The 20048-nt window shown below is 41.8% G+C and overlaps 1 protein-coding gene across 2 annotated transcripts in view; it reads left to right on the plus strand.

The window, feature by feature from the left end:
* Positions 1-20048, plus strand: part of DPT (dermatopontin) — a 44817-nt gene that overhangs the window by 4004 nt on the left and 20765 nt on the right. For both annotated transcript variants that reach the window (XR_003115637.1, XM_025356961.1), the window contains exon 2: positions 11082-11207. Coding sequence is in view for 1 of the 2 variants with exons in the window: in XM_025356961.1 (XP_025212746.1) it covers positions 11082-11207 (126 nt within the window). In the remaining variant the exon portion in view is untranslated. The remainder of the gene's footprint in view (positions 1-11081; positions 11208-20048) is intronic.

Here is a 20048-nt window from a genome sequence, read left to right on the forward strand (position 1 = left end):
AGGAAGGAAGGAAGGAAGGAAGGAAGGAAGGAAGGAAGGAAGGAAGGGAGGGAGGGAGGGAGGAAGAAAAGAAGAAAGGGAGGGAGGGAGGGAAGAAGGAAAAAGGAAGGTGTGACTCCCACCTCACAAGCTGTTACTTGTGTTACTGTGATACTTGTAGGATAAAGTATAAGAAAACTCTAAAGCAAATTGAAGTCTAAAACAAATGCCTAGCACACCGTGGACAGGTAATAAAAGTTTAGTGAATCTGGAATTGATGTGGCTTATGTTGGGCAAGCCAGCTTTCCACGGACTCTGAGTCCAGAGGAAAAGTGTTCCATTTATTGGCATCTACTTTTTACCCCGGGCTTCAAGGAATCCCAAGGAGATGTTTTGGAGTGGGAGTTTGTGTTAGAGCTGAGTTTATGAATTCACCAATGACAAGCCCCAGACTGGAGAAGAGGAGAAAGGAATCTATGCAACAGGGCTATGGCAGCATCGAGGTGCATTTGAAGGTGGATAGGTTGGGTGGGAACTCCGTTTTCCACAGTCGGACTGTTTCCTTAATCTAAGCAAGACCAAGCCTTAGTGTAGTGCAGGGCAGTCGTCCTGAGTCATGGTTCTGAGTATTGAGTACTCACAGCGCCCACTTCCTCAGGGATGCTTTCCAAGACCACCTCCTCTCCCCACACATCTCGCTGTCTCCACTCCCTCAGCCTGCTTTGTTTCCTACAATGCCCTTGTCACTGCCTGATTGGCATTTGTTTCTTGTTTTGTCTCCCTCACCAAAATACGAGCTTCATGAACACAGGGTCTTTGTCTTATTCACCACTGTATCCCCAGTGCCTAGAAGAGTGTTGGTACATAACAGGCCCTCAGTACATACGCAGTGAAAGACTAAATCAGCAGTCCAAACCCCAGCCAGTGTCCCGACGGCCCTCAGCAAAGAGGCCTGCAGATTTTCCCACAGGGGAACCATTTTGCTTATGTCTTTGATTCCCAATATTCCAGTGTCCAGTTCATAGTAGGGGTTTCAACTGTATTGTTCACATCTCATCTTGATTTATTGCATTTACCAACAGGCAGGATGGTCTTTCAAGATTTCCTAAGGATAGCTAAAGCATGCACAGAGGGTGGCTGACACACTTTGCCACCGCAGAATGAAGTTTTTATCAGGTTTTCGTTCTCTCGGTAATCTTAAGGTCTCGATCAGTTTCAAAAACTGAAGAGTAAACTCTTTATTTCAAAAGCCATAAGGACTAAATGCTGCACAGTAATCTATCCTGGTTTGACATTTGTGGAACAACTGATAAAATCCAAATTCTGGAGTTTGGTGTTATACCAGGGTTAATTTCTTAGCATTTCTTAGCATTCCTAGACACTCCAGAGTTATGAAAATTAACATTAGAGGAACCTGGGTGAAGGGTATACATGAATTTTGTGTGTTGTCTTTACAAGCATTCTGTAAATCTAAAATTACTTCAGAATAAAATTTAAAAAAATAAATAAATATAAGGATGCAGTACAAACATAGTACACCAGAATCCTGGAATCCCAGCACTGGAGGGGTCTTGCACACAATCTAGAGCAACCTCCGTGCCTCATAGAGTAGGAATAAAGGCTGTGAGACTGAAGCGATTAAAAACTGAATAAAAACATTGCTGTCAGGTTAGGAACTGTCATCCTCGTTTTACAGAAGTAGATATAAATATCAGCAGAAGGGGAGAGATGGGTCATGGAGCAATTCTGTTTGGAATTAGGAGAGAAATCCATAACTTTACATAAGTATAGGTTCTATGGCCCTAACCCTGATCTACATGGTGATTTATGATTTATAGATTATTCCTCATTTATATATTCATTTGTTTATTCATTCACTACCAAATGCTTATTAGCACAAACTTTGCCAGGCCCCAGGAAGATGGAGATGAAGAACATACAGTCTATGCCCACGAGTTACTCAAAATCTAATATTATTTGATCTTTGCAACAATATTGGAAGCCAGGTGTTTTTCATATGAGGAGGTTGCCCTTGCATGGCTAGCAGATGGCAGAGGGAGGACCTGAGCCAGCCGGCCTGATTCCACAGTGCTGTGGGTGATATGAAATGCTGATGTTATTTTTGTTCCTAGATAAAGCCATAGTGAATGCTGATCTAAAAAAGATATCAAATCCACATAAGGATGACTTCTGAGGGCAAGAAGGCTGAGTGTGGGAGAATAGGGGTATGACAGATCTAGGATTCTTGCCAACTTTCCATCTAGGTCACTCTCCTAAGTGCTAGGAATCAATTGTCTGGGGGAACTTGAGCTCTGCACAAATGGCTGTTGGCTGTTCTTGTAAGGATGGCAAAAGCTCCCTCCTCCCAGGAGGGGATTTGCTTCTGTCTGGGAAACTGCAGGACACAATCTTCCTAATCAATAAGAGATTTCTGCAGAGTTAAGATATCGTGTGTGTGTGTGTGTGTGTGTTTCTTTGAGGTATCTTGAAATATTGAAAAGTTAATGAAGTTTAGAGTCAGACAGAACAATTCTCAAAATACAACCCCACTAACCCCACTGTTACCTTTACTCAAGTCATCTCAGCTCTCAAATCCTCAGCTTTCACATCTAAAACACACCTCCCTAGAACTGTTGTGAGAATTAAATAAGATAATATGTGTATATTAACGTGTGTCCTTAGGGGAATTACTTATCTTCTGTAAATCTGAGTTTCCTTATACATAAAATGGTGATCGTGGTGAGAAGCTCATTATATGAGCCCATTTTATAGGATTGTTTTGATAATTAAGATAATTAATGCACACTTAGTGCTAAGCACAATGCCTGGCACATCGCAAGCCCTTGATAAAAGTTATTTATTATTACTTTTCATGACTACTCTGTGGAAACTGAGACTCATGGAGACAAATATCACACAGTAGGTAAATTACGAAGCTGGAGTTGAAAACCAAATTGCTAGATTACAGAGCCTCTGAAATATATCATTTTGCTTTTGGAACATATAATTTAATCACAATCTATAAATATTATGTGTACATTATGAGTGTCTTGAATATTTATTACATTTTAATAGACACGGAGATAGCATTAGATCTCTTGGTTAAAAATATTGTAATTGATATTCATAAACTCACATCAAATTTATTGTGATGCTAACATAGCTCATGCAATCCCTGCATGACCTGGAATTGCTCTCAGGACATAAATGCATCTCACAAGATAATCTAGATCTTCTCAGAGGCCTTAGGGGTAGCCTCTCCTGCGTGTATTTTTCCAAAAAAGACTGAGGTATTTGTATTTTGGGAGCCGGTCTCACTCTGTCCTGTGCTAGATCTTTCTATCCAGAGATGCTGTTCTGCAGGTCATTTCTGCTTCACTGTGTTAAAACCTTGTAGAGAGACTAGCAGACTGAAAACCCAGACATGGAGAAGACAGCAGAACTCTTACCCAGATGCAGGCAGGAAGAGAGCAGAATGTGTGCAACTTAACACTGTTTAAAGAGACTGTTCCTATCCCCACCATGGTGGCAGGAGGATGAGCAGTAAATGGTGCAGTGTTTGCCTTCAAAAACTTTATAGCCCTCAGCCCTGCACTGAGGCTACTCAGTGACAGTATGTGTTAGGTGAAATGTGTGATGGTGATATCAACATGTCACAAGGAAGGAAAGTTAGTATGATTTGGAATTGTCAAGAAAGGAAGACTCTTTGAAGGAGGAGAGGCTTGGTATTGTCTTTTGTGCTCTGATACGTGCTTTCTGAGGGTCCTCTCAGTGTCCGGTTGGAGAAGTTCAATCCTGACAATTTCTAATATAGGCTCCAATATTTACTGAAAGTGATTGGAGACTAGGATGTAGCCTTTCTATTAAATTACAGATGTTTTTATTATCATAGGAGTACTAACTATGATTTCCCCTGCCTTTCAAGTATATATGTTGTGCCAGGTTCTGTGCTACACACTTGACATATAGCATCTCTTTACTTTTCGTGTAATACTGTCAAGTTAAGAACTGTCATCCTAGTTTTACAGAAATAGGTATAAATTTCAGCAGAAGGGGAGAGATGGGTCGTGGAACAATTCTGTTTGGTATTAGCAGAGAAATCCAGAACTTTAAAGGCTTCTTTTACTGGGCAAACTTGCCCCCAGCTGGTTTTATCTCTGTCCCTTGCCACTCCACTGTTCCACCATCCCCACCCACTCTCCTATTTCTCTGCTCCTCTGTCTTTGGGACCAGTCTACTTCTTTCCAGTATCTGTATTATCATAGTGTCTACTTATCAGTCCCAATGTCTGGTAATTCTGCCTGTCCAATGTCATAGTGTCTACTTATCAGTACCAGTCTTCTGAAGAGATTCCAGACCAAGTGCAGCATCAGGTATAGAGTGAGTTCTAATGAATATTGCCAAAAGACTTAAGGAACATTCTAAAATTCTGTGGGACCTGTTATAAATGCTTGCTAGCAACTCAAAGAATTATTCTGGTGAAAATAGAATTAACAAAAATCAAAGCTTTACTCTAAAAGAAAGAAACTCTTTTGGTATTACTTAAGACCTCATCCACCTTTGGGGCAGGGAAGAAATTTAGGGGTGTTAAGGATGCTCTGCCACATGGAGTGAGCCAGTGGTCTAGATCATGGGCAAAACTTCTCATAGTCCATCTCTGCAGTGGGGTTGGAAACTGGCTAACAGCCCTTGAAACACCTATGTGTCTGTGAAGCTGGGAAGAAAAAGACCAGCACAACCAGCCCATCTATTATCTCTTTAATGGAATTTTGAGAGCTCTTGACCAAAATGGTGCTGCTTCCTTTTACCTTGTTCCTCACTTGACTCAACCTCACACCACCTAAAGTCCAAACTTCTTAGCAAGTCCAACTTCTAAAATTGTATAGAGGGTTCACCAACAAAACCAGACACTCACACACCTTACAGATGCTCTGGAATTCTGCCTGTCCAATAGCTTTGGACTTGGTAAAGAATGCAGACAAGAAGAAGTCCTGTCCAGCACACCAATCAGAGCTGTGGGACCATCTTGAAGAGATTTTCTGTATTCCTTGAAAGCTCATGAACATGAGCTTTGACCTCAAATGAATCTAAGTTTGGGTCCTGACTCTTCCAGTTACTATCTTGGCCAATAGTTTTGTAGGCATTATCACTGACTCCACACAGTGCCTTAGGTGAGGCCCCGCAAAGCATGTTAAAGTCAAGGCTACAACCAGAACTCATGTCTGCTGATTCCTCAACAAGGGCTCTTTCCCCTGCACCCCACTGCGTTTATGTTTTACTATTGGAGATACAGGAGAAGGTCTTCCGTTTTAGCTTCCAGGGTGATGGCCCTGAGATCAATCATTTTCAAAAAGTCCACTTTCTCAGAATAGCTTCACAAATGTGTTTTCAGAGGAGTAGTAATCACCTTGTGACTTTCCTTTTAGAAAGTTTGAGCAGTGTCAGATGGAGCAGGGCTAACAATGCTCTAGTTTCTGAAACTGAAATTGAGCCTCAGCCTTCAAAGAGATGGTAAGAAAAGAAAGAAGTATGTCTTCTCAGACAGGAAGGAGAGTCTTGTAAGTAAGGTACCAGTGACCTCCTGCTCTAAGGAAATAAGAATATTTCCTTAGAGCTAGGGTCATGTCATACAATTCACCAGGAAATTTGCCATTGTCTTGGTGACTTTTAGAAACTCCTCACTCAAATTCATGAAGGGGCCTGAAATTCCCTCCAAGTAGTTTCCCTCCAAGCAGAATAAAGCATTGAGCCACTGCTCTGTTCTCCAGGCCATTCAGAAGCAACAACCAGATGCTGTGAAGTGAGTCAGAGCATTAGTCATTTGACTGCTACCCATCTCTTTTTAAACTGAGTTTGAGTAACTTTAGCAATGCAGTCCCTTCCAGCTCCCCGTGTCCTGTTCCATTTAGAAGTTGCCTCCCTTCTCACCTAGCTCTGTGTTTGTAATCCTGCAGATATGACCAGTGTTTAGATGAGTCTTGTTAAATAAGGAGCTTTGTTAAAAGTGAAAATGAGAGGAATGGAGGAGAGGAATGCCCAAAGCTATATTTATTTTGCCCCCTCATCATGGAGCTGTAGGGAGAAGATGGAAGCAAGAAAAGGGATCCCCCACCCAAGATCCATGGAAACTACTTGAAGGGAATTTCAGAGCCCTTAATGGGATTGAGTGATGAGCTCTTAAAAATCAATTCTGCCTCCAATAATGGGAGATAACTGGGTCACTCATTCGGTCCCTCGTTCTTCTATTAAACATTTGCTGGACAATAATGTCAGACATTGCACAGAGTACTACTTCCGGGGGGTGGTAAGGCATACTAAAGTGTTTGTGCTCTAAAGTGGGTGGCTAAGACATCCAACCTCATTGAGCTTTGTTTTAGGGAAACAGCAGCTCAGAGAGGGCCTATGAATCCACCGGTGTTTCACTGATTAGACACAGGGGAGCCAAGGGACAGCATTTACAAAGTAGATTCATAATTACTGTGTAGACTAAATGTAAGTATAACAACACTAATAAGCAATGTGTTAATTCCAGGAATTTTACATGCATTGTCTTATTTGGTCTTCAAAATAACTTTAGTACATATGTGCTATTATTATGCCCATTTTATAGATGAGGAAACTGAGGCTATTAGAGGGCATGAAGCCCACCCAGACGACACAGCTAAGAAACAGTGAAGCCGCCCAGCAGCATAGCCAGTGCTCTTAGCCACTCTACTATCTGCTCCCCACAGTGTGAAAAGGTACCCCTACAAAGATCCGGCTCTGGGAGGAATGCTTTCACATACCAAACTCCTGCACAGGCTCCCTCTACCAAAATGTGAAGGCAATCAAACCAAAGCTGGAGGAGGAGGGTTATATTTGATTATCTCACTTTCACCATATGTTCTTAGGCTCTGAGCCTGCAGGGTCCAAATAATCTTCACAGGGCAGAGTTATCTGAGGTGGTGTGTGAGAAAGTGACACACACTTCCCATACAGGCACTGGGGTCAGCAGCTTGGCTGACAGCCGGCGGGGAATTCGTGGAACTTGGATTGCCTTCAGAATGGGTACTCCATGAAACAGTTCAGCTTATCTTCCTACATTTATTTTTACTTAGCGGAACTTACCCCCATGGGAGCTCTGTCCCCTGTAGAGGACAAGACAAGCCAAAACAATGGAACAACGGCTCCGTGGAAACCACAGCCCAGCTCAGTTCTGAAAGGGCTTCATTTTAGATGAAGGCAGCGTTTTAGTGATGGTAGGAGAACAGGTCACAGAGCGCACTAGCTTGTGGCAGCCTTCTCTTTTTGGACACATATGAGTTTTGCTTATGATTCTTAGAGCTTCATATTGAAATCACCTCTCACCCACATTACTAGGAATTAGGATAGAATAGACCACCCTTGTAGATCAGCCCCCAAAGCAACTTTCCACCATATCGTGAGCCTAGTCCATTACACTCATATAGCTTGCTGAAATATGCTAGGCATTAGTATAGTCCTGATGAGATGCAAGCAGTGGTATGGTACAATAAAGAAGGCTACATCCGCCATATGCAGAAAACTGAAACTGGACCCCTTCCTTACACTTTATACAAAAATTAACTCAAGATGGATCAAAGACTTAAATATAAAACCCAAAACCATAAAAACCCCAGAAGAAAACCTAGACAATACCATTCAGTACATAAGCATGGGCAAAGACTTCAGAGTGAACCTACTGAATGGGAGAAAATTTTTGCAAACTACCCATCTGACAAAGGTCTAACATCCAGAATCTACAAGGACATTAAACAAATTTACAAGAAAAGAACAAACAACCCCATCAAAAAGTGGACAAAGTATATGATCAGACACTTCTCAAAAGAAGACATTTATGTGGCCAAAAAACACATGAAAAAAGCTCAGCCTCTCTAATCATTAGAGAAATGCAAATCAAAACCACAATAAGGTACCATCTCATGCCAGTCAAAATGGTGTTTATTAAAAAGTCAAGAACTAATAGATACTGGCGAGGCTGTGGAGAAATAGGAATGCTTTTACACTGTTGGTGGGAATGTAAATTAGTTCAACCATTGTAGAAGACAATGTGGTGATTCCTCAAGGATCTAGAACCAGAAATACCATTTGACCCAGCAATCCCATTACTGGGTATATACGTAAAGGACTATAAATTATTCTACTATAAAGACACATGCACAGGTATGTTTATTGCAGCACTATTTGCAATAACAAAGACATGGAACCAACCCAAATGCCCATCCGTGATAGACTGGATAAAGCAAATGTGGTACATATACACCATGAAATACTATGCAGCCATAAAAAGAATGAGATCATGTCCTTTGCAGGGACATGGATGAAGCTAGAAGCCATCATCCTCAGTAAACTAACACAGGAACAGAAAACCAAAGAGTAAATGTTCTCATTCATAAGTGGAAGTTGAACAATGAGAACACATGGACACAGGGAGGGGAACAACACACACTGGGACCATTCGGCGGGTGGGGTGTGAGAAGAGGGAGAGCATTAGGACAAATTGCTAAGGCATACAGGGCTTAAAACCTAGATGACAGGTTGATAGGTGCAGCAAACCACAATGGCACAAGTATACCTATATAATAAACCTGTATTTTCTGCACTTGTATCTCGGAACTTAAAGTAAAACAAAATAAAATTTAAAAACCTAGATACATGTATAATAAACTACAGTCGCATATACAAAAAAAAAAAAAGGCTAGATTATCAAAGAGTCATAGGTCTCAATTTACACCTTAATCTGCATTATTGAGCCCCTATAGCTGAGTTTTCTAGTCTGCCAGAACTTCTTACAAGTCCCGGGAACAGGGAATTCAAGCTAATTTACATGGTTGACCAAATACCGAGCCCATCTCTCAATTCTTCTCACAACACAATAGCAAAGTGATTGATACAGAACAGTAGTAGAGTATAAGACGTTGAATGAATGAATGAATGAATGAATGCATATTTTAATTATATATGAGGTGAATAAATGCATAACAAGTAATAAATAATTAAAAGGACAGATTATTTCTGACAGACATGTATTGTATTTAATATCTAATTTTGTTAGATTCGCAAGTTCATTCTCAGCAATGGAAAAGAATAAATGAAATCCAGTTGTTGATAATGTTACAATTTGTGTGTCAACAAGGTCTCTCTCACCAGTCAGCAGAGGGTACTTATTTTATGCATTATATTTTCTGGAAACTTATCTTCCCATGGAATACAGAGTTACATCCCAGCAGCTGTCTGGTCATGCCGCAATAGACAACTGCCTGCTCTGCCCACACATAACAGGAGATAGACCAACGGCTGGGATGGTGGGAAATGCAAAGAAAGAGAGGTAGCTGAAGAACTATTTTGGAAGAGTTTGTGAAAGAGCTCATTCTGTAAGGTGGAAATCCACTGGATTTCATTAAAGGGCCATGGATCACCATACCTATCTGGGCTTTGCATGCTGTGTAGGGGCAGAACAAATGATCGTCCTTGTGCTCAATTTCCAGGGCTCTGCTCTTAAGCAGAAGAAATGTTTATTTGAAATTCTTCAATACATTGTGCTTCTCTTTGTCTTCTTTTTATTTTAAATCCCAGTAAAATGAATTATAATACCTTTTATTTTAAATGACATGAACAATACAATCTTGAATTTGTAAAATTCTAGATGTAAAATTCTAGATCCTGGATAAGTTGCAAGAACAGTGGAAATGCCCTGACTGTGTAGAGCTTATGATCTTGTGGGTGGTAGAAAGATTCCAGGATAAGTAGCGAGAACAGTGGAAACCCACTGTGGCCAGGAAGAAAATAGCATTTTCATCATCACAGCAAAAAGCGGCAAGTCTGAAGGCACCATAGGAATTGGGTGCCATGGGAAAATCATACTAGAGATGGAACAAAGGAAGAAATGATTGTACTATTCTAAGCCAATGTTTAGTTAGAAACGTGCTGTGAAGACCAGCAGCAGCACAGGTCGAATGAAAGAGCAAAAATTATTTCTGGTCTGTGGACTGGAGTGCAGTGGTTACTATATTTGAAGAATTAGGACTAAGCAGCTAGGATAGGAAAGCGATCTTTAGAGGGAGTTTGAGGCATTCAGTTGGCCTGTTGCAACTCTGTAGGGACTGCCTCCACAGCCGGGATTCTTCTTGGCCACCTGGAAATAGAATTCTGAGCAAAACATGCCCTGGTTGTGTAGAGCTTATGGTCTTGTGGGTGGTAGAAAGATTCCTGGATAAGTAGCAAGAACCTGGGGTGCGGTCCCAGCTTTCCCACTGGGCTGCCCTGGGCACATTCACCATACTCATCTGGGCTTTGCATGCTGCATAGGGGCAGAACGAATGATCATCCTTGTGCTCAATTTCCAGGGCTCTACTCTTCTTCTTCTTTTTTTTTTTTTTTTTTTAATACTTTAAGTTCTAGGGTACATGTGCACAACGTGCAGGTTTGTTACATATGTATACATGTGCCATGTTGGTGTGCTGCACCCATTAACTCATCATTTATATTAGGTATATCTCCTAATGCTATCCCTTCCCCCGTCCCCACAATAGGACCCGGTGTGTGATGTTCCCCTTCCAGGGCTCTACTCTTAAGCAGAAGAAATGTTTATTTGAAATTCATTGTACTTCTCTTTGCTTTTTATTTTAAATTCCAGTAAAATGAATTTTAATATCTTTTCTTTTAAATGACAATTGTGCTTCTCTTTGTCTTTTTATTTTAAATTCCGGTAAAATGAATTTTAATATCTTTTGTTTTAAATGACATGAATAATACAATCTTGAATTTGTAAAATTCTAGAGGTAAATTTCCAGATCCACCCCTTTATGCAGGCTTCCATTTAACTATATATTCAAAGAGGTATGACAGGAGCAGTGTTCCCTAAATTTTGTTCAGTTAGAAAATTCTGAGTCACTTACATTTTAATGGAGAGGCTATAGTATCTCTACAAATATAATAAAGACTATTATTTGCATAAAAATGGAATACATTGTTAGGAATCTAGGTCAGAGAAACAGTGTGTAACTGTGGCAGTGGGGTCTTGGGAAGGGGTCTGTGTAGGTGTCACTGTCCTTAGGTTCCTGGGGTTGTTGTCTTCTCTTCAGGTACCAGACGTGCTCCAACAATGGGCTGGTGGCAGGATTCCAGAGCCGCTACTTCGAGTCAGTGCTGGATCGGGAGTGGCAGTTTTACTGTTGTCGCTACAGCAAGAGGTGCCCGTATTCCTGCTGGTGAGTCTGGCTGCCAACCAAACCCTCGTGATTCCTGGGGTGGGAGAGGCACCTAGGAAGTGCTCTGGCCCATGTTTCTAGCTTCAGGTAAGCTTGAGGGTCACACACAAGCCTGGAAGGCAGCGCTGGCATATAGACGAGAATGAATGAACGACTTAGGAGGATGTTCATGCCGAGAGGGATCTTTTGGGTTATCCAACCCCCCACATCCTTCTTTTGGCAGAAAAGGAAACAACCATAGAGCTGGCAGTGACTGGCCCAAAGTCACCCACCTACTCTGTGGGGATGCCAAGTCTTAAGCTTAGGCCTACTGACTCCCATCCCAGTGCTGTTCTCCTTTTCCCCAACTTCTGGTAACTTCTAATCACATCTAAGGCTGCAGGGCCTATTTGGGAACCTGGTTTCCTGCAGTCCCTGTCTGCAAGAAACCAATCTTGTCATGGGTCAGAGTCTAGTACATAGTTGTACACAGAAAAAAACAACAACAAAAAAAGATAGTGCTATTTTCTGCATCCATTTGGAATTCCAACCTCTGATATTTTGTTTCTTTCCCTCTCCCTGGGCTGATGCCGAATATTTACTGACCTAGCCTTCCAATGGACTAGGAGAATGTGTGTATTGTCATTTGCCCTGATGACTTACACTGGGTGTTAACAACACAACTGGCCCAGGTTTTTTGATCTGAAAACAAGCCAGACATTTCTGCCTTGGGCAAGAGGATCCAGAAGTGTCAACATGTGAAGGTTGGCTCCCTCAAGTAATTGATATCTCTACAGTTTAATTCTTGCAAGGACAGCTTCACAGATCATGCTTTTTCTCTGCAATCAGACTGCTTACTCCACAGATGCCCAGTGGCACACAGTATCTCTAGGGATACAAAGCCCCCAAAACTTAACATTTTTCTTTTTAAAGTAATGACTGATAGTAAATTCAGAGCTCAAAGTTACCTGTCACTGTTTGATGGAGCAGAAAACTCCTTTAGTTCTTCAAAACCACTTCCATAAAGCAGTTTTTACTCTACTACAGTAGGTGAACAGGCCTGGCAAAGGTTTATGATGCAACTGGGATAGTTCCTGAACCAAAGACCTAAAGATCCCTTGCAGTGGAGGAGGTAGAAGGAGCACTAGTGTGGGCAAAAAGAAACTTGAGTTTCAGTCTCCGTGCTGGCCTCTTCTCACTTCCCTCCCCTCCTTCCCCTTTCCCCTTCTCCCCTCCCTCTCGTAACTCTGCAGGCTCAAGCACATCACCTAAAATGATGACCACCTTTTTTGGGTCTCCAAGATCTTTAAGACTCTGATGAAAACTATAGACCTTGTCTTCAGGGGTTAAAATACACTTAGCATGTTCATACAGAAGTTTTCAGGGAATTTCAAGAATCCTCAGACTCCCTGAAGGCCATTCATGGACACACTGCCAAGAGCTCCTGGATCATGAGTTGAAATTCCAAGGACTAGAAGATCTTTCAGGTTGTTTTGAACCCCAAAAATATCTTAACTCCGAAGGCACTTCTGCAAAAGATGATCCAGATGCCAGAATTGTTTTGAGAGGATGAAGGTTCCAAAGGCGAGTGAGCCCCAGTGAAAGGGGAGCGTAGGTAGGAGCTTGGCCTCCACAAGTCTCTCCTTCCTGGACTATTAACAGAATGGCACTTCCCACAAGGAAACCAGCCTCCCTTTGTTGCAAGGCATTAAAAGCCAATTAAAATGTATGTAAATTACCTGAAAGAGCAAGCAAAACCTAATACTCAGTCAGTGAATTTATTTACTACATTAGCATAACTTTCCCTGAGTCAGACTCCAAAGGAACACATCAGGGCTGGGGTATGCTGGGTGGCCAAGAGGAGTGGATTCAGGGGCAGGAAAAAGAGTGGGGAGGTGAGGAGGCAGCCCTGCACAAGCTGCAGTCAGGAGGAAGGGGCACATGGACAGCCTAGGGGCAGCTGGAGGCCTGGATGTGGGAGGCCCTGTCTCTCTGCCCTTCGTAGATGCCTCTGTCACAGCACTTTCTGCACTTTGCCACCTGCGTACAGTTGCTGCTCTCCACCTGGACTTCCAGTGTCTGGAGGATATGGGGCCACTCATTGTTCTTCGTATTTTCAATGCCCAGCATAGTGCTTCGAACATAGTGTCTTCTTAACAACTGTTGAACAAAAGTCCACATTAATAATTGTGGAGGGTGTATATAATGTGAAGTGGCCCAGAAAATATAATTTTCTTACAAAGAAGTTTTTGTACTCTCCCCCACCGCTCCACTTCTGCCTAGAATATAAGCTCTACACAAGCAGAGATCTTTGTGCTGACATATGCCAAGCCCTATAAATAATGCCAGGCACATAGCATTTGCTTGGATGAAGGAATGACTTCAGCCTACTTTTTGTTATGAGCATTAAATAAGATAATATATTTCTGGTCTTGCCACTGTCTATGATCACACAGAGCTGACCTGTCTTGAAGCAGAGTCCCCTTCACGCTCCCAGATGCAGGAGAGCCCCAACCTCCTCACCAACTAACAAGACATTCAAAGGCAAACCCTGCCTAGGAACAACCTGACAGGTGTCTGGTCATTGCAGGAAGCAGAACTTGAGAGCGGGGTTGGTTATGCAGAGGAATAAGACACGTGATCAGTTGGACAGTCTGTTGTTGGGTGTACTAACTCATTCTTCCCCAGGCAAAGAGGAGTAAGCTGAGGCAGCAACATTCCTCATCACAGCAAGCCCCAAAGTCTCTGCAGAGATGAGTGGGAGAGCCTGCTGTGTCTGCAGTCATGCCATCATGGCTGGCTGCCCCCTGCCCAAACAGAACAACAGGGAGTGGGCTTGGGCCTCAAGGCTTTGGATGTTCAGGCAGGCGGCAGGCGAGGAACTAAGGCTCACTGGTTTTAGAAAAGTTATCAAGGCTGGGCACGGTGGCTCATGCCTGTAATCCCAGCACTTTGGAAGGCCGAGGTGGGCGGATCACAAGGTCAGGAGATCGAGACCATCCTGGCTAACACACTGAAACCCATCTCTACCAAAAATGCAAAAACAAAACAAAAAAACAAAAAACAAAAAACAAAAAAAAATTAAGTGGGCCTGGTGGCGGGCGCCTGTAGTCCCCAGCTACTCGGGAGGCTGAGGCAGGAGAATGGCGTGAACCCGAGAGGCAGAGCTTGCAGTGAGCTGAGATCATGCCACTGCACTCCAGCCTGAGTGACAGAGTGAGACTCCATCTCAAAAGAAAAAAAAAAAAAGAAAGAAAGAAGGAAAAGTTGTCAAACAGAGGTAGGGGGTGGATGAAAGTAAGTGTGAGAGAAAGAGGTAAACATCTAAATCTTCCCAGAATTCCCATATTCCATGGATCTCTGTGATCTGTGTTAACACTCTGAGCATTGCTTCTTGAAGCTTATCCTGTCTGTTTATTTGAATGCTGAGACCTGAAAAAGACAGGTCTTTGTGTCTCCAGTTCCACTGTTGTTTTAATGATGCCCCAGATTTCTAGTGGTCACCTGGAGACTGGTTCCAGGATACTTCTGCTTCCTCAAAAATGCTAGGTATCATTCCTCTCACATACTTTAGAAATGACTTCTCAGGCTCTCTTAGATGCAAATCATCAGCTAAGATGCTAAAAATGTAATGATTATATAGACATATATGTAGAAACAAAGTCTCAACATTAAAGATTGATAGATAAAGATGAGAAATTTTGAGTTCCCAGAGATATTCATGTCTCTGCTGACAAAGTTTACCCAAAGCCTTGATCTGCAATGATTTTGCCACCCCCCACCCCACCCCAGCCCCCACACCCTTCACCCTTCCTTACCCCATCCTACCATCCAGACATGTTACTGCTGGTCTGTAGAGTCAAAGGGTGGGGGAAAGTAGAGAGAATTACTCCAAAAGACATGACAAGTCAACTTTGGACAACTTAGACATGACAAGTCCTACTAAGGTATGTTTCCACCTGGCTGGTTCTATTTCTGATGGCATGGTGTTAGAGCTGAGAGCTATCACGGTCGCCAAATAAAATGGTGTTTTTTCAAAGAAAACATTGGAGAAGCAGCAGAATGAGATTCCAGTATGCACCGTGGTACACAGTGTATGACTCACTATCCCGCTGGTGTGTCTAGACATTTTAGTGGCATCTTTAAATTGCCTGAGTCATGATGTTATATTATATGTCTTTCTAAATGCCTCCAGGGCATAAATTAGGTCTTATTTTTTCAACATCTCCAGGATATTACCTAGCACAAAATAGACTCTTAATAAATGTGTCAGATGAATAACTGAACGTTGCAAGTCCCTAGGAACAGTAACAATGGTGAAACCCGACATTGATGTGATGACGTTTTATAGTTGACAAAGACTTCTTTCAAGTACATTATTTTATTTGATCCTTTTAACAGCCCGACAGAGTGAAGTGAGAACTCTTTTTCCTGCACCTTCCCACAGTGAAATGCTGATAACCCTCTTATCTGAAACCTTCCTTTACATGACTTTAATTAGCTTGAATTACCTCCCAGGGAACTGGACCCATGTGTGTGGGAACGACATTTTCCCCCTTCCTTCTTTGAAAGGCGTTCTGCAGCACGCAGCCTGACACCGTATGAACTAGCTAAGTGGGCATCTAGCGCCTGTGTTCATGAGCACTTAGGGATTCAGAAGTATCATCACTCTAGGCTGGAAAAAACAAGTCATCCAACCAACTCCCAAATGAGTGTGGGATTTATTTGTTTGGTGGGAACCAAGGTGCTGCTCTCATTTCAGCTTGTGCAGTTTCTTGTTGGATATTACAGCCTCACAGGACTCTGGCAAGAAAGCAAATTCCTGATAGATGTGGACATGCCGTTATGAAATAGTCTCCACTGGATTGGATGAATACGTGAATTTTATAGATATTTATTTAGGTATGAGAGTTCTAATTCTTAGTCTAGTGGTCTGCAAACCACAAACACGTGTCACTGAAGTTGCCACAACCCTTTAGACATTGTTTGTCATAACCTCTCTTCTCCAAACAGCTCAGTAGCTGCAGGCTGCACACCAGACTGTCTACTGTCCAGGCGGAGACTCTGTGTCCCAGGAACTGATGGTTGTAAATTATTTTCTTTTCTAAATGGTTCTTCTCCAGAGTCATGGCCTTTCATTAGGTTCATTGGATAATATCTTTTTACCATAAAATAATGCATCCATTTACATGACCTTTACTTTTCTCTTCAACCCTGATATTCTGTCTCTCAGACTTTGCATTCTTCACTGCCTCCTTCTCTACTCTCTGTGTGCAAGTCATAAGCCAGAGAATGCTTTTTTTTTTTTAATTCCTGTATAGCTCTAGTTAACAACATCAGTTGATTAGAACATTCTTATCTCTCCCACCCCAAAGCACCCAGTCAAAGCTAATCTTTAATTCCTAACCTCTTTGTTCAGATGTTAATACAAGATAGGGAGTGTTTGCATGTTCACTCCTGTAATGCTGTTTCAGGGACAGGAACAATCTCACAGGCCCCTGCATTGCTGTGCCTGTCATATGCCACCTGTGCCCAGACAGCCTCCTGCAATTCAGCTCCCAGAGGCCTGGTAAGAAGAGCAGCTTGCATGCTGGTGGTCTGTGCAAGCTGGAAGCTATTACTATAGAGATGGACATACTTAAGTGTTGAGGAAATTGGACTAGATGTCACAATTTAAAGGAAATTATACTGGGATTAGATGCTCTGTGCCCTACTAAAACCATTGCCTTGCATTGCATGATGTACATAGCACTCATTGTGCAGACAGCCGCCTCGCTGAGCTTGAGCAAAATCAATCATCCCTTTCATCAGCTGGAGTGGTTTTCATAATTACTGTGCCATATTTAAAATGTAGACATGTACAATTGGCACTCCATATCTGGGGGTTCCCTATCCAAGAATTCAACCAACTTTGAATCAAAAATATACAGAAAAAGACAATAAAAATAAAAATAACAATACAACAATAAAAAATGATACAAACACAAAACCATATAGTATAATAACTATTCATGTAGCATTTACATTATCTTAGATATTATAAGTAATTTAGAGGTGATTTAAAGTAAACGGGAGGATATTCATAGGTTATATGCAAATACTACACCATTTTAGATCAAGGGCTTGAGTTTCTGCAGATATTGGTATTCATGGGAGTCCTGGAATCAATGCCCTGCAGATGCCACTGATGACTGTTTTATTAGTCCGTTCTCACACTGCTAATAAAGACATACCCGAGACTGGGTAATTTATAAAGGAAAGAAGTTTAATTTACTCACAGTCTGCAGGGCTGGGGAGGCCTCAGGAAACTTACAATCATGGCAGAAGGGGAAGCAAACACGTCCTTCACATGATGGCAGGAAAAAGGGCCAAGCAAAAGGGGGAAAAGTCCCTTATAAAACCATCAGATCTCATGAGAACTCATTCACGATCATGAGAACAGCATGAGAGTGACCACCCCTGTGATTAAATTACTTTCCACTGGGTCCCTTCCATGACATGTGGGGATTATGGAAACCACAATTCAAGGTGAGATTTGGTTGGGGACTCGAGCCAAACCATATCGACTGTATTTGGTGCCTGCATTATAGGTGATACCTTTCTCCCTATGTTCAAACTTCAAAAGCAGAAATATCATAGATGCGTCTAGCAAGTATTCGTTAACCCAAGGCCAGCTACTTAGAACAAAGTAAACCTCTCAGTTACAAACCAAATCTGATGTTTTATTCTATCTAGTCTGCTTCCCTCTACTATAATAGATTCTAGAAGCAATCATTCTTACTTCTATTTATTAATTCACTTAAGCAGTCAATGAATGTGAATGGATATGAAATAATAACAATTCATAGGCTTTGGTTGACCCTAATAATGATAATGATGATAATAATAATATTTATTGACACCTACCATGTGTTCATGTGTTACTGCATTTAATCCTCACACACAAAAATTATGATACTATCATACAGATGAGGGAACTGAGCTATAGAAGTTATGGCTTCCTTCAAAGTTCCAAACTTGACTCAAACGGTCTATCTGCCTCCAAATCCCATGCTCTTTGCATTGTACTGAGCTGTCTCTATATGAGGAATAAGACTTCTATAGGTGAAACATTACATAATAGCACATTAGGCATCTGGTAGAAAACAGAGAATAAAGCTATTTTAATTGGAGTGGAGCTGTTGAAGGTGGAGTAGCCCCCACTGATGTGCAGACCAAAGGTGACCACCATATAATGTGGCTAATGAAAATCAACATGAGTCAAAGCAAATGTGCTTGCTGACTAGCCCTGGACTTGGACAGTGAGTTAGAAACTCACTTCCAAGAAAGCAATTTGGAAAGTGTTCAGGGACTTTCCTCTACTCATTTAAGTCACAGATATCCCTGGAACTGTTGTTCCCTTGTGTTGTGATACATGTCTGAAGTGTTTGAAATATGAAGTCCCAAAATGCCATAAGAGGACAGACATGGACATTTGTTTTTATTTCTCACACCCCAGAGCCCCAGGGTTCAGGTTTTCTGTGTAGAGAAGGGCACTTGGGTGACTACAGAGGTACCACTTGGCCAATCCCCAGCTCTTGTGGGAAGAAGCCGGGAGGTTGTTCTTTGTGGCTGTTTTCCTTTACATGTAACTCCATTTGGGGTTTATTTTTTCTGTCTTTGCAAAACTAATTCAAAGAGAGTCTGATGTAGCTCCTGATAAAGACAAACTAAGCAATCTGAAATATGTTCATTCGTTATAGCTTACCTGGAAAAGCATTATGCAAGAGGATTGATCATGAACAGACTGGCTTTATTTAACAAACTTCTCAATGATTTGCCTGTCAGAAAGGGACATCTTTTTAGCTGAATGTACAAAACATAAGCCAGCCTCAACATATCAAATCCACAAATGTTGAGTTTCTCCTCCAAACCCACTTCTGAACCAGATCATAAAAGCATATTTGATTCCATGCACCAATGATCCCTCAAAGAGCTCACTATATTGGCCCTCATGATGTTATACAGCATTCCATTATTTTGCTAAATATATAGTGCTGATGTATTTGTCCATTTTCATGCTGCTGATAAAGACATACCTGAGACTAGGCAATTTACAGAAGAAAGAGGTTTAGTGGAGAACTCACAGTTCCATGTGGCTGAGGAAGCCTCACAATCATGGCAGAAGGCAAAGAGGAACAAGTCACATCTTATGTGGATGGCAGCAGGCAAAAAGGGAGCTTGTGCAGGGAAACTCTCATTTTTAAAACCATCAGCTCTCATGAAACTGATTCACTAGTATGAACACAACACAGGAAACACCTGCCCCAAGATTCAACTACCTCCCACCAGGTCCCTCTCACAACATCTGAGAATTCAAAATGAGATTTGGGTGAAGACACAGCCAAACTATATCAGCTGACATGTCACAGGACATTAGAATAGGATATTTAAAGTAAGGTGCTAATTGAGTGGTGGAGAAATAGAAGAAAAACAGAATTCAACATTGAACGACCACTAGAAGCTTCTCTAAAACGTTTGAGCATGAGCTGAGCTATAAAAGATTATTTGGAAGACATTCTAATTTTATTCTTATTTTTTAAAAAGCTGAAGTATGGCTTCCTTAGGTACCCATTCTGATCTGTTCATATGTAAATGCTGGGGTTTTCTTCCAGTTTTTATGGTAGGGAGTCTGTGGTGTGTGCTTTTCTGGTGTCCCCACAAAGTGGACCAAGGTTGGGGATCTGATGGTTCCTGAGCATGAGATGAAGCTGCATCTGTTCATGTGCACATCAATAGGAGGGAAAGTCCTGAAAGAGGAGCTTCCAGGTGACACCGAGTAATCCAGTTGTCCTAATTCCCCCAAGTGAAACGGCTGTAACA

Source organism: Theropithecus gelada, chromosome 1 (genome assembly GCF_003255815.1).
Source record: "Theropithecus gelada isolate Dixy chromosome 1, Tgel_1.0, whole genome shotgun sequence".
Taxonomy (NCBI): domain Eukaryota; kingdom Metazoa; phylum Chordata; class Mammalia; order Primates; family Cercopithecidae; genus Theropithecus; species Theropithecus gelada.